The 18,807-nt window shown below is 39.4% G+C and overlaps 1 protein-coding gene across 1 annotated transcript; it reads right to left on the reverse strand.

Annotated features, from left to right (window-relative positions):
- Positions 1-7,500: 7,500 nt before the first annotated feature.
- gfap (glial fibrillary acidic protein) lies at positions 7,501-18,069 on the reverse strand. The gene is made up of 9 exons (XM_012878819.3): positions 17,525-18,069; positions 13,202-13,262; positions 13,001-13,096; positions 12,735-12,896; positions 11,534-11,659; positions 11,106-11,326; positions 10,968-11,011; positions 8,588-8,670; positions 7,501-8,446 (listed from the first exon to the last, which is right to left on the reverse strand). Exons 1-9 carry the CDS (start codon positions 18,037-18,039, stop codon positions 8,405-8,407), a joined length of 1,350 nt encoding a protein of 449 aa, XP_012734273.2. The 5' UTR covers positions 18,040-18,069; the 3' UTR covers positions 7,501-8,404.
- Between the last annotated feature and the right edge of the window lie 738 nt (positions 18,070-18,807).

An 18,807-nucleotide genomic window follows, 5' to 3' on the forward strand; every position in this document is an offset into this window, starting at 1 on the left:
GTTTGATCATCTACTGCCTGCAAGGTTTATAATAATAGCGCTTTTTGATGCTAAATTACTATTTTTACAATTAAAATAGCTATCTTGCTTTACATTTATATCTTTGAAGTGTCAGATTTTACAAGCTGGACAAAAATATCCAACAGAGAAACCAATGCATTCAGTTATTATTGTTCCTAATTGTGGTATCCTTGGTTTATATTCACTTCTGTTTCATTTAGGAAATCGTTTTGAAGCTTTGATTCTCACAAATTAAGTATTTTATTTTGAAAAGTCCCAGCCAACAGCTGAATGAACCTTTATTGGGGCTAACTTTCCAGTGGCCTGACACTGACAGAGTGCAGACCCTGATCAGTCAACTCTCCTTCACTCCACATCACAAATGCTGAAAATAGAAACATACTCTTTCTCTGTGGGTGCAATCACACCTCGGAAATATTGTACTCAGCCACAGATACGACAAGCTTTTGGCTACAAAACTGTGCCCAGTACTCGTGCCTTAATCCTTGTTCTACTTTTAGAAGATCATGTTTTTCATTGCTCTTTTGCCGTGTTAAATTGAGTTTTCATGCGAGACGTGTTGCAAATGCCGACTGTTGAATCACAGTGCGCTCAGGAGCTACTGAAGCAGAGATAAATCTGTCAAAACAGTCTTAAATCAGAAACAAAAGCAAAGGGTGGTTGGAAAATGTTACAAACAGGCTGAAACATAGAGATACTTTTTTTTTGTTCTCCATACAACCGTATGAACAGCTCCAGAGACAAATGTGCTCGATTCCGGCTCGTCTAGATTAAAATAATAATAATTGTAATCCAGCTTTGACGTCTTTGCTTTTAAAGTAGAGCTCGGTCTTATAAATAAATGCCGCAATGGTCTGCTGTAGCTTAAACAGCAGACACATACCTGGCAATGGGAGAGCATTGAGAGATAAAACAGATATTTGGGTTTAGCTAAAGGTTGACCAGGAAAGTGGCTCCTTGACACATGCTGCACAGATTATTAGATTTGTTTAGGAAAAGCTGCCATGGAGGAGTTTCAATGACCAACTAAGTTGAATCATGTCCACAGCTGAGATGAGGACAATCTTTCTACATTGTCTTTGACTGAGGATCATTCTCCTCCTTTGAAACTGTGATACTTCAGTACAGCGTATGCAATCTGCACCTGAGAAAATCCTTTTTATTTCTGCCTCATCATGCAAAAATGAAATAAAACCTGTGAAGAGGACCAGTCAGAGTCCTCTGGGCTGGCAGGTCTTTTACTTACAGTTTCTGTGAGATTTTTACATCCTCTCATCACTGGCATCATGGCTATATTCATTTTGGGGCCTTTGAAAGTGAAAATGACATTAATGTATTATATACAACCTCAGTTGGTTTTAATAAGAGGAATCAAAGGTTTGGATTTGTTACTATTGTCTCTCACCTCCACAGTGTTAAAGTTACACTCACAGACTCACTTTATACGTAGAAACTTGAATTTGATACTCAGGTCAGGGCAGTTTTCAAATGAAGCTTTCGTCATTTGAGTTGGTTGGCAAAAATAAAACAGTTTTCTTTCTCGAAAGCTTTTTAAGGTTAAAACTCATGCCTTTGTTGCTCCCTGGCCTTAATTGGTGCAATGCATTTCTCGTGGAGGTTGGTAGTTCTTCTATTGCTCAGCTCCAGAGGGCACAAAACGCAGCAGCGCATTGTTTAAATCACACAGCTAAGTATGAGGACATTACTCCAATTTCAGCCTCTCTCCACTGGCTGCCGGCACATTTTAGGATTTGTTTTAAGATGAGTTTATTTTTTATTTTTTTTCCATGGTCTGGTCCCATTCTGCCGTTCTGAATTATTTGCTGAAACTCATCTTTTTGCTCTGGCCTTTGACACCACTTGACTTTATGGTACAGTTTTAATAGTTTTGAACATATTGTAGGATTGGTCTTACCCCTGTTTTATGTTTCTTAGTTAATTATTTTTGTGTCTTTCATTATGTATAACACTTTGATCCTGCATGGTGTTTATAGTGCTTTAGTAATAAAGCTGACTTGGATTGGAGTCAAATTTATATGGACCTCCTCTAATTGTGGGTTGAATGTCCCTGATCAAATTTCTACATGATTCTGACATTATTCTGTGTATTTGACCACTCTTCTTAGCATTTATTTGGTTTCTTTCCTAACACAGACTTTTAAGCAATGGCAAACAGTTTAAATATCAGGAAGACCATTCCAGAAGCTTCTCGTCTCATTTAAAATCCAGCATTATTATTATTATTATTATTATCCTTTATTCCTCCTGGAACACCTTGTTGTAATTTAAATCATCTGAATCAGACCGTTTCACTTACATTGCGCAACATCAAAGGGATAATAAAGTTTTTAACTACATATCAAATCAACAGCCAGAAGGTCAAACACTAGACACAACTGGATGTCCAGACAGGACAATGATGGCAGACACAGCTCAGAACCGGTTTGGGAATGAAAGAAATTTGGGTTTAGATTGAGATTTTCATAGTGACCTAAAGTCCTAAGCTTAAAAGTTGGGACCGATTTAAAAGAAACCCATCCATCTATCCATCCATCACTGCAAAAACGGACCTAAAAATAAGTAAAAATTAGTGTTTTTGTCCTTGATTTGAGCAGGTAAATTATATTATCTGCCAATGGAATGAGTATTTTGACCCCTAAAATAAGATAATTAGACATCCTGCACTTGAAATGAGATGATGGAGATGAATTGTCCCTATTTTAAGTGCAAAAATCTTATTCCATTGGCAGATCGTCTTATTTATCTGCTGAAATAAAGGACAGGTACACTCATTTTAAGAAAAGTTTACTTATTTTTAGTTCCGTTTTTGCAGTGATGCTTATCCATGCAGGGTTGAATAAGGGCTGCTGCTTATCTCCAGTGGTCTAATATTCCTGGGGTCGTGTGCTTATATTTGCATCGGCATTTATAAATTTGATTCTTTGGGGATCAGACACAAAAAAGTGCATTTATTTCAAACAAATGAAATCTACAAAGTTGTTTTATTATTACTATCTCACCCTGGAAGAATACCGGTTCAAATGCATCATTAAAGCCTCAAAATGTATGAAGTTCATCCCCACGTCGACTTTTCACCTATAGCTGTAAAACGCCTTCTTTCCACTTTGTAAAAAGCTGTTGGGTGCATGTGGTCAGTGACACGGTGGCTCAGACCTCAATGGGGTGTTTGGAGATCACTGTGTGCCAGAGAGGTTGAAGAAGTTGTCCTGTGTTTTGTCTCTGCAGGCCTGATGGAATGATGGTTAAAATTAGCTAAAGAGTGCGGATGCCTTTCCCTGAGCCGTGGTGTGAGCGGCGAGTGAAATGACTGAAACACCGTCGGGCCGCTTCATCAGGAACTGAAGAAATATATAAAAAATATCTACATTAATTACCTTATTATTTGTTTTTGTCGGTTTACATGTCGGAAAAGTCTTTTAATAGTCAAGTGTTTTCCAATTTGGGTCAACAGTGCAGAACAGAACTAAAAATAAGCAAAATGTTCTTAAAATTTGTGTATTTTTCCTTCATTTGAGCAGGTAAATAACACGATCTGCCAATAGAATAAGAGATTTGCACTTAAAATAGGAACAATTCATCTCCATCATCTTATTTCAAGTGCAGTATATCTAATTATTTTATTTTAGGGGTCAAAATATTCTTTCCATTGGCAGATAATCTTATTTACCTGCTTAAATCTAGGACAAAAACATTAAAATTTTACTTATTTTCAGATCCATTTTTGCAGTGTACTAATTTGTACTGTCAATGTGATTAAAACATTCAAATGTAGCCCTCACACACACACACACACACACACACACACACACACAAAAAAAACAATAATTTTGTATGATATTAAGGTGTTGTAGCATATTCTTTGTTTGGATTAGAGCATAAATCCAACTTATTACCAGAAAACTGATCCTTGCGCTGCTTACTGGATATAAACACTGCAAAAACGGATCTAAAAATAAGTAAAATGTTCTTAAAATGTGTGTTTTTGTCCTAGATTTGAGCAGGTAAATAATATTATCTGCCAATGGAATGAGTATTTTGACCCCTATAATAAGATAATTAGACATCCTGCACTTGAAATAAGATGATAGAGATGAGTTGTTCCCATTTTAAGTGCAAAAGTCTTATTCCATTGGCAGATCATCTTATTTACCTGCTCAAATCAAGCACAGATACAGTAATTTTAAGAAAATATTACTTATTGTTAGTTACGTTTTTGCAGTGAATGAAACTAATATTGTGTCTAGATGTCTAACAATAAGGGATTTCCAACCGATTAAGAGGAGTTCTTACACGCTGTGCACACACATGACAGCGGCGTCCACTTCACACCTGCGGCAGAGAGATAACAAGGATAAAAGAAATATGCATCCCGTTACCCCTGACCCTTCCTGTTGTTGTGGAAGAGGACTGTTCGGGAAAGGGCCAGACGTCAAGGCTTGGGCTCTCAAAGCTTTATCTGCCTGGAATTCCTTCAACTCAGGGTCGCCTTCAGCCCAGACCTGGGACCCCGCAGCCCTGATAAGAGCCGCGCTACGCAGAAACATTCACTTTACCCGTACTTACATGGCAAGTAAGACTTCCGCATATTCATCCAATTTATTAGAATAGTTTAAATACTGATTAAAACATCCTGCCGTTTAGTTAAAGAAAATTAGACCTATGTGTGCGTTAAAGAGTCTTCACGCTTTATGAACCTACAGGAAAGGGGAAAAAAAAGAAAGTTTTTCTTTCTTTCGCAGCCAAGGACGTAAAACTCAGTTAGATATCTTGGTTTTTTTTTGTCCTTGTTTACACTTTTCCCTTCTGATTACAGTCTTAGACAAAATTCAAACTCTCTAAAAAAATATTTAATGTAACATGAACTCAATGTAAACTCCCGGAGACAAAACAGGCACGTCTCTGGTCCTTGACAGAAATACCAAAAAGTAATCCTGATGCTCTGGAACTGTGCTGAGTACGGCTGGTACGGTTCTCTGTCCAGGGTGGCATGTGTTCAGGGGGCGCCATTAGTACTCACAAACAAAAATTAAATTAATCTTTATACATTTATGTCGGTCAGACAATTCCAACCTGAATAGCTTATGTTCCTCTTAATTGGAAGTCCATTCAACGGTGGTTCGGCAAGGTAATTTGCCCCGTGTAAGTATATAGTCCACTGTAGCCAACTAATGATGCTGAAACTTCCAAGTCGGTAACAAATTAAAAGCTTAGTTCATTGTTTTTTTTTTTTTTTTTTAGAATCTGACCCAGATTTGTTAATTTTCTTCTTCTTTTTCTTCCACTTATGTCTAATGACATGTCATATGTCTTATGCCCGCTTTACAGCAGACGCTGCACCAATCCGCCTGTCGATCTCCCGCTCCATCATCCCCTCATTCGTGAACAAGACCCCAAGATACTTGAACTCCTCCACTAGGGGCAGCACATCCTCCCCAACCCGGAGAAGGCACTCTACCCTTTTCTGGCTTAACACCATTTGATCATTTGTATTATAAAATCTGACATAATAAGGTATGGTTGGGTCATCTTTAAAAAATATATATTTTTGTAAAGGCAGAAATTGTTGTTTTCAATGAGTTACATGATAATTTCTGTTTTTCTGGACAGTGTTCATCGCAGGAATGAGTGTGTGATTGATTATGTGGGAATAGTACATGAGGGGGGTTCAAAACAGTCAAAAACCTCGAGTTTCTTCAGCTCTGCGCCTAAATTATTCCGCATTTATTTTTTTTTATAGGCAGTGTTGTTGAATATGTGAAAAGATGCTGCATTTTGCCAGAAAATGATGTAGTAGTGATTTAATTACGTGTCCCAAAGCTTAGAGAACTGTTCAAATAGATCTGTTATGAACATTTAGAAGAAAGTTTGCCTGTTTCAAAGAAAAAGGACAAACACATTCACATTGAAAATTACTTTTCTACATTTTGATATTTAAAGCTGACCAATAGTGAGTGTTTTTCTCCAGTAAATGTTTCTGTAAGAATATTACTGTAAATATCAGAATAAACCTCATCGCCCTACAAACTGATGCAGAACTCTGGCAAAGAAACTTTGCTATGGAAAGAAAGTTTTAGCTATGGCTTGATTTCCCTTTACTCCAAATGTTATTTACATTGACCAATGTTGTTAGTTTTTTTTTTTTCCTCTTTCTCTACTAAAATATACTAACATTACCCCGTGGTTTCACTTTAACAGCTTACTTCACGGAGCAATTTGTAGACGCTAGAAGAGGAAAAAGTTCAGCAAGTAAACTTTTCTCTACATTACAAATTCTTGCAAACCTTTATGTCAAAAGTTTATTATTTTCCATACCTAAATTGCCTAATTTCTCAGTCCTTTTTCATAAAAGTCAAAAGCAGGAAACCTACCATGAAAAATGCAAACGGCACAGAGTGAAAGGAGGAAGACGGATGGAGGGAATCAACTTTTTAGACAAAAGGTCAGGAAGTACGTACGTTTCCAGGCCTGAGCAGAGACCTCATACATCCACAATACGGTGTCACTTTCACCAATTAAACTAGCCAGAATGAACTCTGAAGCCAAAAAAGTAAAATATAATTCACATCTCAACCAAAGTCGCTCTATTTGGGATGTTTGTGTGCATCTCCAGCTTTCTGCACATGTGTAGAGCAACAGTTAAAACGAGCCCAGATGTTACAAGAAGTAAACCCATCTGCTCAATGCTAAAGTCCGCCTGAAGGGCAGATAAAGTCAAGTTTCAAGTGCCGTCTGTTCCGCTGCTAAACCGACCCCCATCCTGATACTATACCGCTGTCAGCACACATCAAGCTCATCTTTACTGGACTTGATAACCTGTGTTTATGTGTCAGGTTCAAACCAAGGGGAAAGAAATGCGTACAAAAAAAAAAAAAACACACGATCCAGCTGTCAGGATGAATTATTTAAATACAAACAGAGACGCAACATCTTCAGCAAAGAAAATGTTTTATTGTTAGCATTGGTCAGAGCTAGTTATTGTCAAATCTGCAAACAATCCCTAAAAAAAAAAAAAAAAATCATATAAACAACATTAAAAAAAAACCAAAACCAAGGACAGACAATACATTGGAAGGATGTAAAGTAGGAGGCATGAATCACGAGCTGTCCTTGGTGACGACCCGGCTCTGCGCTCTCGTTAGTGGCAGCGCCTGTCAGCATGTTTCAGTCAGAGCTTTCCAACCAAAGTCAGGGATAGCATGACTGTCTGAGCTCTGACGTGCCTCTGTCTTTCTAAACTCCAACATCTCCTCCCTCAAAACTAAAAACTGAAAAACAAACTAATGTAAAAAAAAATCCAGAGAGCTGCTGTCTCTGCATCTTCATTTCCTACAACTCTACAGAAACCGGCAGAGCAGAATTACTGGTGTGGTGACCCAACGAGTCCCGTCTGTCTTTATCTCGTCTCCAGGAGGAGGAGAGGTCTGTCCTGACACCTTCCTGGTGCCAAAAACTGTGCTCTTTATCAGGAAGCATTCAAGGATGCTTGATGCAGTGGAGAAGAGGTCTAATTTTAGCTCCTCTGACTGATTAAAAGAGACTGCTCCTGTTTTTTGACGGCTGATATTTAGGATTATTCACTCTGAAGCACCGTTAGGAGTTTTTTCCTCTTCCCGAGTGCCAAACACAACACGGCACAATTTAAGCTGCTGGAGGAAAAAGTGAACTTGCTTAATTAACAGTATGCGTCACTTTGCGTATGTTGCTCATCTTTACACATGCGCCTCAGGGAGCAAAACAGTCCAATTAATCTGCCCCAGCCGTAGCTTGTTAGATGGTTAAAAAAAAAAAGAAACAAGCAGATGAGCAGGCCCTTAGATAAAGGACATGGATGAAGTTCCTAAAGTAAAAAAAATAATAGCACCAGTTGGCTATCAGCTGTCGTTCTGCCAAAAGCTGCTGTGACATAAACTCATCTCCACGTTTCTTACCTGAATCCAACTTCCGTGTTTACAAACCAAGAACTCCCTCCTGCCCGCCACGTCTCACATACACGTAGCCGCACGTCAACCTCCACAACGCTACATATTAGGTGAACACACTCACTACATTTCAAGGCCTCTTCTACCACAGATGACTGGAACCAATGCAGAAAACAATCGTTGTTCGTCAGCTACGACAAATTTGTACATCTTAGTAAAAATGGTTACAGGTTGCTAGTAGGAACGCACCAGGTTTAAAATGGACATTTTAGTCTGAAAGTACGTTATTTGGTAGTGTGTTGTAAAACAGTTACATCGATTAGAAAGCGGGGCCTAATGGAAAGACAGCCATCTTGGGGGATTGCAATGAAAATAATGGGCTAATTAAGTCAGAAGCCTCAGAACGTGTTTGAGGACATAATGAGGAAACTGGACTTTGTAATTCAAGGAAGGTCTTTGTGCTCAGTGGTTGATTCCTTAATGATCTGAAAAAAGAAAAGAAAAAAAAAACATAATTAAATACAGGGAATAGGGGACTACTTCATTGGCAGGGTGAGCATGAAAAGGGGTTCAATACTGCCCCCTAGAGGAGGAATATGAGAGGTGCAGCGTGTCCCAGCTCCTACCTCCCCATCTCTGGTCTCCACAGTTCGGACCAGGATGCTCCTCTTCACATGGGCCTCTGGGGTTTTGGTATCCAGGTTGGTGTCTGACCAATAAACAGAGGTAAGAGGAAAGGCGTTCAGGACCGCTGGAGCAAGCAAGAAAATCTCTCTGCACTGCAAAAACGGACCTAAAAATAAGTAAAATGTTCTTAAAATTCGATTTTTTTGTCCTTGATTTGAGCAGGTAAATTATATTATCTGCCAATAAAATTAGTATTTTGTCCCCTAAAATAAGATAATTAGACATGCTGCACTTGAAATGAGACGATGGAGATGAATTGTCCCTGTTTTAAGTGCAAAAATCTTATTCCATTGGCAGATCGTCTTATTTACCTGCTGAAATCAAGGACAGGTACACTAATTTTATTTTTATTTATTTATTTTTAGTTCCGTTTTTGCAGTGTGTCTTCTGCTAAAAATAACAAATAAAGAATCTCCCTCTGTACAACTTTATAATAAAATACAGCAAATTTACAATGGTTAGATAAGATGTGTTGGATTTGACTTCCTCACTTGTTGTTTGATTTGAATACATCAAAATATCATATTATTTAATTAGAATATAACACGTATGGATGGTCTTTTGACAAACCCTAGTGTAAAGTAATAACTTTTTAACTAAATTATGTCTTAATTAAATGGTAAATGGCTCGTACTTGTACAGCGCTTTATCAAGTCCAACGACCACAAAACGCTTTACACTACAGTCAGCCGGTCAGCAGTCATTCAGCTATGCTAGCAGCCACAGCTGCCCTTGAGCAGACTGACAGAGCAACAGGCAAAGCGGGCGAAGTGTCTTGCCCAAAGGACACGACGACTGAGACGGTGAGAGCAGGGGATCGAACCGGCAACCTGCCTGTAACAGGATGAACTGCACTCTTTGTCTCTAACTCTCATGACAGTGGCACACAAGTTAGGGACAAAGTTTATTTTAGCAAAACAGCAAAAAAAAAAGCAGATTTAATTTTTCTTAAGTTGATGTTACTGGTGTTACATTTTCAGGCTTTCTGGATGTCTTTTCACTCTTCATTAGACATTTAATCCCATTTATTTACTTAATGCGATCAATTAAAATGCATCCTTTAGATCCTGTGCATTATTAGGATTTTCTTAAAGAGACAGATATTATTTTAGTCCTGACTGACCTACTTCTGTCTACACTTGTCCACTTTTCTGCTTCTTACTGTCCTGCTTGTCACTTTCAGGCACTATGACTGGAGTAAGCATTGATTTAAAAAGTGGCATCAACCAAAAGAAACAAATATTAAAAACCTGGTATTGTTTTCTCAGCTGGATGGTTCCAGGACTGGAGACCTAGAGATGTAAAGTATGGAGTCAGTCGTGGAGTTTGAATCGATGATTTCCTGCTGTCCTGCATTTGTGACGTCTGTTATGGCATCACTCTTCTGATGCTCTAGTGTTTGTTTTTAGAAATATTTTTAAATGGAAATTTGTTTTGGGATTTTGCAAAACGTCTTTGTAACCCAGCTATTCTAGCTAATACTATATTTCAGCTAATATTTATGGTCAAAAATTAAAAATAAAACGCCACCAAGTTCATGCTAAATGGGTTAAAAAAAGGTCAAAGTTGTCGATATTGAAAAAAGAAATAAGGGGAGAAAAATGAAAATAAGAAGAGAAAAAGTGCCCCAGGTCAAATTCCTGCCACCACCAAACTTAACAACAATTACATTACTTTATTTTATCATTTTAATCACGTTAAAGTACAATAAAAGCAATGACTGGATTGCTCAGTTTGTACTTGGGCTGAACAATAATTCAATAACGATATATATCAATCAATAGACGTATATCGATGATAGAAAAAAAAAGGTTAAATAAGAAGTTCAATAGAAAAACAGTTTTCCTTCCCTTTGCATTCTAGCCAATCATGTAGGTTATTATTAAAGTCATTATATCCTCCCAGCCAATCACAACGCAGACCCAGGAACGCTCCGTCACCAAGCTCCGCCCCCTTCAGGGTTCAGAGAGCACGCGTTCTTTTTACTTTTTAAAAACTTGCAGGTTTAGTAACAAGTTGGTTGAATAAAGGGTTCAGTTTGAATTCAGTGTTTCTTTGTGTTCTGTATCTAAAAACAGAACACAAAGCATAAAATGTCCAGGGCTGCACTTAAAATATATGTTTTGAATATGTTGATAATTATCGATATCGATCGATATGATTTCTATTTTATCAACACGCCTTTTTTTTCCCTTCTATATCGTCAAGCCCTAGTTTGTACTTTCTACTTTTACATTTAAAGAAAATGACTCTCTCAGCTAATACAGAAACACCAAAAAAACTTCATTAGAAAATATCGTCGCAACGTTTGATTCTGACCTCTAAACTGCAGGTTGGCAAAGCTCTGGACCGGAATGGTGATCCTGATGGAAAAGAGAAGAAACATCTTGTTTTTTTTCCACACATTTGATCTGTTGTTACGGTCAAATAGGAGAAGTTTGCAAAGTCCTGCCTCACCTGCTCTCCTCTCCCTCCAGCAGTTTCCGGTAGGTGGCTATCTCGATATCCAGAGCCAGCTTGACATTGAGAAGATCCTGGTACTCCTGCAGATGCCTTGCCATCTCCTCTTTCAGGGCCTGGATCTCCTCCTCCAGACGGCTCACCGTATCCTGGTACCCAGCGGCCTCCATGGCACAGCGGTCCTCCATTTCCCGAAGCTGGCGCTCCAGAGACTCGTTCTCAAGGAGGAGAGAGATCAGGTCTCAGATTAAGCACGTTCTGAAAAGATGTCCGCATTTCCATCCACAAAACTCTATGAGGATGCGGTAGATTCATTCATTCATCCTCCGTTACGTTCCCAGAATTTAACGGATGAAGCGGGGAGAAAAAGGCGACTGGTCTTTCGTTTAAAATGAGCAGTTTGGTCTGAGGTACGGCGGACTTACTGTGCCACGAAGAGCATCCAGATCGCAGGTCAAAGCTTGGACCTGACGCCGATATTCATTAGCGTCTTGCTTAGCTTGGCGCAGGGCTTCTGCATTTCGAGTGGCTGCATCTGTCAGGTCAGCAAACTAGAAAAAGAAATCCAAACAGTCGGATATTGCCCACACACACAGACAGCTTACGCGCCATTATACTGTTTTTATAAATCTACGGTAAATTACAAGCTGTATTCTTGCACTAATGCCCTTGCGCAATCAATTTCTGCACATAGAAATGGTTTTGAAATTACTCAGCTGTACACTGTGACTTCTCTTGCATTGTCTACATTTATATTGCTTACTTTTAAATCACTGCTGCACCTCATACTGTAAATTAAATTTTTCTGCAATGTATACTGTGTGCAACCAAATTTCGTTCTGTACGCACTCTGTGCATACAATATGACAAATAAAGTTGTCCAAGTCTAAGTCCCACTGAGCTATATAATACACTGGAGTGCTGATTTTGCCGAAAAACTGAAGTCACTGGCCGCCATCTTGCTACTCCCTACTCTCACAGAATCTCATAGGATTTGGTTGCAACAACAAAGCAGTTTTCTGGCTGTGTGAAAACGTTTCACAGGTAAGTGGATGTACTAACACTATCAACTACTAGGAAATTAGGTGCTGAAATATTTTACATGTTATTCATATTAAATATATGTATATGTATATATAAGTATGTGTATATGTATATATGTATATATATATGTATACACATATGTAAATATATGTTTTTGTATATTGTTATTTATATATTTATAAATGTTAAACATATATATTTAAATGAATAAAATGCAAAATATTTCAGCACATGACTTTCTCAGTACTTGATATTTTTAGAACATAACATAAAACTATATGGCATTTGACATTTTAAAAGTTTTAAGCCCCCCCTGAACATGAGAAAATCCTCGTTATTCGATGCTGTAGCACACATATTCCCTAGTTACTGGAGGGAAATAGGGAGTACCAATATGGCGGCTGGTGGCTTCAAAGCGAATCGTTCAAACAGCCGGCGATTAGCACTCCAGTGTATATTATAGCTCAGTGCTAAGTCCCCTGTTACTGCTTTGACATCGTAGTAATTTTTTCCTACACAAGTTGACCAGTGAAACGTTCTGCATTTGCACATAAAACATGTATCAAAACACAGTTTTCTGACCTTGGACCGGTACCACTCCTCTGTTTCATGCATGTTGGAGGAGGCCATATTCTCGTACTGAACTCTGATTTCTCTCAGAGCCGCAGTTAAGTCTGGTTTAGAAACATCCAGATCAACATGGACCTGCTGGGCCACGATCTGATCCTGTAACTCACGCATCTCCTGAAAGAAGAAGAAAAAAAAAAAAGGTTACAGATCTAAAATCTGAGCAAAAACAAATAATTTCTCATCTTTTGTTTCATCTTGGTTTTGATGTGGATTCTCACCTCCTCGTGAATCTTTTTGAGGAAGTTGATCTCCTCCTGCAGGGCTTCGATCTTTCGCTCCAGCTGGACTCGATTGAGAGCCGCCTCATCCACATCCTTTTTTCAAAAGATTAAGAAACAAGGAGCGGGAAGAGATTTAGCTGTCAGAATATCTGGATAACCTAAAATGTGAGGCTTTTACTTTGAGCAAAGTGAGATTACCTGTCTGAAGGTGTTCAAACTGTTCTCTCCTTCCTGCCGCAGCGTGATCTCATCTTGCAGTCTGTCACAAAAGACACAAAACGCTGACTGAAAGGACTGTAAAAATCAAAATAATGAGGTTAATTCACCATGCATGCACCAACTGCATCTTAACTGAGTCTGTGAAGCAAGTTTAAATAATACTTAATGATTATCTTACATAACTTGGACCATTTTTGTTAGAGTTTTCTCATAAATCGATTTTAAACAGATCTTCTCGTTAGATTTTGCGACACAGCTACATTGGAGAAAGATAAACAAACTTAAAGGAACAGAAAAAAACATCCCTTTCACTGACAAACATTTAGAAACATGATAATAATTAAAAAAAAAATCTACCAATACATACAATACATTTTGAGAAAATAAAGGAGATTTTTTTTCACCTGTACTTTGAAGTACAGATAAGCCCAATATTATTTATGCTCCTGGGAGATTTAGGTTTAAGGTAATCCTTCAATTTTTACCAACTTGTTTCTTCTGACTAGAAGTAAAATTATTGCTTGGGAATGGATCCAGCCAGAGTCCCAACCTGAAACCGATAGAGATCCTGTAGAGGGAGGTAAAGATTAGGGTTATGGAAAGGGAAGCGCAAAAGACTTGGAGCTCATTCCAAAAGATAAATATTTAAAAATACCAGAGGTAACGTGCAAAACGGTTGGTCTGTAATCAAAAGAAGGGTTTGATGGCTGTAATACAAATATATATTTCAATTAATTGTTGAAAATGGTATGGATAATTTCAAACATGCTGTTTTCTTAGAACAAAATGTGAAATATAAGCATATTTCACATCCAAAACTGATCCGCCTTCTACATAAAAAAAAATACTTTAATAGATGTCTGTCTTACTTCCAATCAGAAGCAAATTTCTTGGTTTAGTCATTTTTATTTTTAACTGGGCTTAATTGAACATGTACTACTTTTAAATTTGCGCTTGTAAAGTGTCCTGCTGGGCTGTGACTAGGTCTGTCATTTTTCCGCAAACTGATATTTTTAAAGAATATTTTAAACAAAACGCAAAAAAAATAAGTTGCCATTCATCAAAGAAAAACAAGATCTAATCAAACCTTGCTCCCCTCACCATCGTTGGCACAATGGTTTGACCCATGGTGCCAACAGCCAACAGCCACAAACAGACACCGCCTCGCCCTCTGAGGAGCAGAGATGTGTCTATAAAGCACAGACAACCCACCTCTAGCAAGCAGCGACTTAAAACAACAGACACGTCCCACGATATTTACTTCCACATCTCCACAGAATGAAACGCTAACATTAAGAACCAGACCGCATTTTGTTCGCCTCGTTAATTCAGCTTAATCTTGTTCATCACAGGCTGCCGAGCGCTGCTTGGTGTGTGAGAGAGAGGAGGCTGAGACGAGAGGAAGGAGAGAGCGGAGCAGGTGACAGCAGACAGATGAAGAAAACTCTCTGGTGACGTCCAGCCTTTATGAGTGGAGAATTGTTATAATTATTAGTGCAAATGTGATTTTTTTTTTTGCCCATGCCACTTGAATCAGGTTAATTGCCAATTTGTCAGCCTGCTGTGTGCAGTACTAATAGGACACCATCACTGGGCTATATCATACACTGGAGTGCTAATCGCCCGCTATTAGAATGAGTCGCTCTGAAGCCACCAGCCGCCATATTGGTACTCCCTATTTCCCCCCAGTAACTAGGGAATATGTGCGCTACAGCATCAAATAACGAGGATTTTCTCATGTTAAGGGGGGGCTTAAAACTTTTAAAATGTCAAATGCCGTATACTTTTATGTTATGTTCTAAAACTATCACATAATGAGAAAGTCATGTGCTGAAATATTTTGCATTTTTTATATATATATATATATATAACATTTATAAATATATAAATAATATACAAAAACATATATTTACATATATGTATACATATATATACATATACACATACTTATGCCATAACTTATATATATATATATATATATATATATATATATATATATATATATATATATATATATATATATATATATATATTTAATATGAATAACATGTAAAATATTTCAGCACCTAATTTCCTAGTAGTTAATAGTGTTAGTACATCCACTGACTGTAGAATTACCTGTAAAACGTTTTCACACAGCCAGAAAACTGCTTTGTTATTGCAAGCAAATCCTATGGGATTCTGAGAGAGTAGGGAGTAGCAAGATGGCGGCCAGTGACTTCAGTTTTTGGGCAAAATCAGCACTCCAGTGTATTATATAGCTCGATGGACACCATCTGTACATTTTACAACATTATAATTCCATCGTACCTTTGCTGTCCTCCACAAAAAATAAATCTTTCCGTTTACTCGGTATAGAGCTCAGCATCCATTAGATAATTCATGCACATATTGTTTTTTGTTAGTGAAATGAGATTTTTTCTTGACTTTGAAGCATATTTGGAAGCACTTTGACCGGATTTTACTTTTTGCGCTTTTTCCCTGCAGCCGAGGAGCAACAGGACTCAGCTGAACAGACAGCTTACGCGCCATTGCACTTTTACTCTAATCTAACAGCTAGAGGCCTTTCCCACGGGGTGTGCAACACACACACACACACACACACACACACACACACACACACACACACACACGCACACACACAATATGCATATCATCAGGACAGACCTGAACAGAGACAGACACCACACCATCCATCTGCCGCACATGGACAAAACCAGACACACTGAGCCTTTGCATAACATCTGTACAGCTTCATGCCGCGCTGCACAGAGATCAGCGGGAACCTGAACGCTGACCTTTTAACACCCGGAGCAACAACTTCCCTATTCACTTTGCGGTCTTTCACAGGACGAGCAGCTGCGTGGTCAGGGGGGCAGGGAGGACTGCGAAGGAGACCTTCCCACCCCCTCACACTTTCAATCAAGTGTTACTCGAGACAAAATCAAATTGTTGATTCCAGCCACGCACGTTAGGGGAAATGAAATACGCCCGGCGAGGTGACGCTTCTGAATGAGTTTTTTTTTTTTTAATAGAAAGAGAGGAAAAGAAAACAGCTGCCTGATCCCTTTGTGAAGGACCGCCATTGTGCAACTCCCTCATTCCTGCACAGCCTCTCAATAGCAGTTAGGGGTTCAGTCAGGATCAAGTTTATAAAAAGGGAATAAAGCCCCAGTAGACCATAGGAGGGTGCATTCCAATCTGTCGCAAATAAGGCCAAATCTCCATATAAATACACTTGTAAACATGCAAAGAGTTATTCTCTATTTGTGACAATATTAATTAAAACTAACCTGCATGATTTTAATTTCCTAGTCTTGAAATCCAAAGGAAAAGTTGCCAAAATATGTCACTCCAATGAAAAAAATTAAAAAAATATAATTGGAAACCAGTCGCAAAATAAAACAATACCATGTTTTCTAACTTTGATCCATGAGGGCCGAAGTTTTCAACGGATCCGACACACCAGATTCATGCAATCTTGCAGATGCCTGCAGTTTAGATGAGGTGTGTCGAAGCAGGGGTGCATCTAAATATTTCCAGGACATCTAATTTTGGCCCTTTTGGGCCTCCATACTTCAAAGGCAAGAGTTTGGGGAAGCTGCAACAAAGATAAAGCACAACTAACGAGACAAGCGCCACTAATTCTATTACACTTTTCTTTTCCACATGTAAATCTGTAAAATTGAATGTGAATGTACAGAAGACGTCCTCTGCCTTATTTCTTTTTGTATTTTTCTTTTTTTCCTTTTTCTTACCTACTACTTTTGATCCATAATATAACGAGGACACACTGTATATATATGATGCACCTTGTCCTACTTGACTCCTTCTTCCTATGATTACTGATTACTGAGCCGATGTGACATGTGAATTTCTCCAATGTGAGATCAATAAAGCCTATCTTATCTTATCTTAAATTTGCAGGGCCTTTTCAAAAGGGCAGCTTTTTCAAAGTTGGACGTTGCAACCACAAACTCCAATGTGCTTTATTGGGATTTTACGTGATGGACCAACAGAAAGTGTTGTTTTTTTTTATGTGCTTTTTAACACAAACAACTGAATTCAGCCCCTTTACTTTGATAGCTTAAATAAATTCCAGTGAGAACAATAATGTTTTTCAGTCTTTGATCAATCTCAGGCACTTGTTGATATTAAAACTGACAATATTGGGGGAAAAAATGCCAGACCCTTAAACCTTCAGCATTGCCGTTAAGCGAAATAAGACCTCCAGAAGCTTCAGCCCTCTCACTGCCTCTGTAACAACACATTAGGCTGAGAGAAACACCGCCTCTGCTTTACCTCTGTTTCAGCGTGGCCAGATCGGCGGCCAGGTTGTCCCTCTCCACCTCCAGCCGAGCCTTGCCATTGGTGAGGCCGTCCACCTGCCGCCGAAGCTCCCTGAGCTCGTCCTGGTAGATGTCTCCCAGTCTGCTGGGCTCCTTCACCTTCAGCTGGTTCAGCTCAACCACCAGCATCTTGTTCTGCTGCTCCAGCAGGCGCACCTTCTCTATGTAGCTGGCAAAGCGGTCGTTCAGGCCCATCATCTCCATCTTCTCGTTTGTGCGCGTCTCTTTGTAATGGGCCTTCATCAGGGAGTCGGCTGAGAAGTCCAGCCGGTCCACCGGGCTCCCCAGCAGCAGGGCCGTGCTGGCGGAGCCCAGGGAGACCCTGGATATGGGGCTGGAGTGGGAGACGGTTCGGGGGGTGCCATGCCAGGAGAGGCGGTTGGAAGACAGGCTTCCAATCCTGGAGCCTGAGCCGCCCTGAGGCCCAAAGCGCTTCCTGTACGAGGACTGGACCCTCTGGCTCTCCATACTTGGGGGGGAATAAGCTCGCTCGGTGCATACACAGGGGTTTTATAGAGGGAGCAACCTCGCCTAAGTCCAAAGCGGAGAGGCCACAGGGTGGGGCGGCAGGGAGGGAGGGTGACAGGCGGTGAATGGAACAAAAAGGGGACGGTGAAGGGCCGGTTTACATGACACTCACAGAGCTGCGCGCCAGGGATTGTCCGTGCTCGTCCACTCAACTACAAATGTCTCCTGCTTTTTTTTTTTCCTTCATCATCTCCCCCTTTTCCTCCCGCCTTCCCCCGACTCACTCTTTCACTCCTACGTTCGTCCTCCCCCCCCCCCCTCTTTTTTGTCCGGCTCTCTTTCTTTCTGCTCCAAGCGAATGAAAAGGAATTTGTGAGACAGAAAGACTCTGGCCACAAATCCGACCTGACCACACATGCACTCTCAAAAACACGGGGACACAAAAAGGACTTTGATTAAACAAGAGGGATGTTGGGAAGACGTCATAACTATCCAGGCCAGGGGCGTCTAAACTTTACAGCTTGTGGGCCGAAATTGTCAAGTCAAGAGCAAAATGATATGATGTGCAAAATATGTAAACCATCTGTATATAGCTCATTTTAATAAATGCATTTTAATAAAGTTTTTTATATGCACCAAAGTCTGCATTTTAGCAAAGGTGATTGGATAGCTGTGGTCCTATTTACTGGAGAATATAAAAAGTGTGGTTATTAAAAGACAAATGTTTTGTGTTGCACCTAACATTTAATTGTAAGATTTGAGGTTGTC

The sequence above is a fragment of the Fundulus heteroclitus genome, chromosome 16 (genome assembly GCF_011125445.2).
Source record: "Fundulus heteroclitus isolate FHET01 chromosome 16, MU-UCD_Fhet_4.1, whole genome shotgun sequence".
Lineage (NCBI taxonomy): Eukaryota > Metazoa > Chordata > Actinopteri > Cyprinodontiformes > Fundulidae > Fundulus > Fundulus heteroclitus.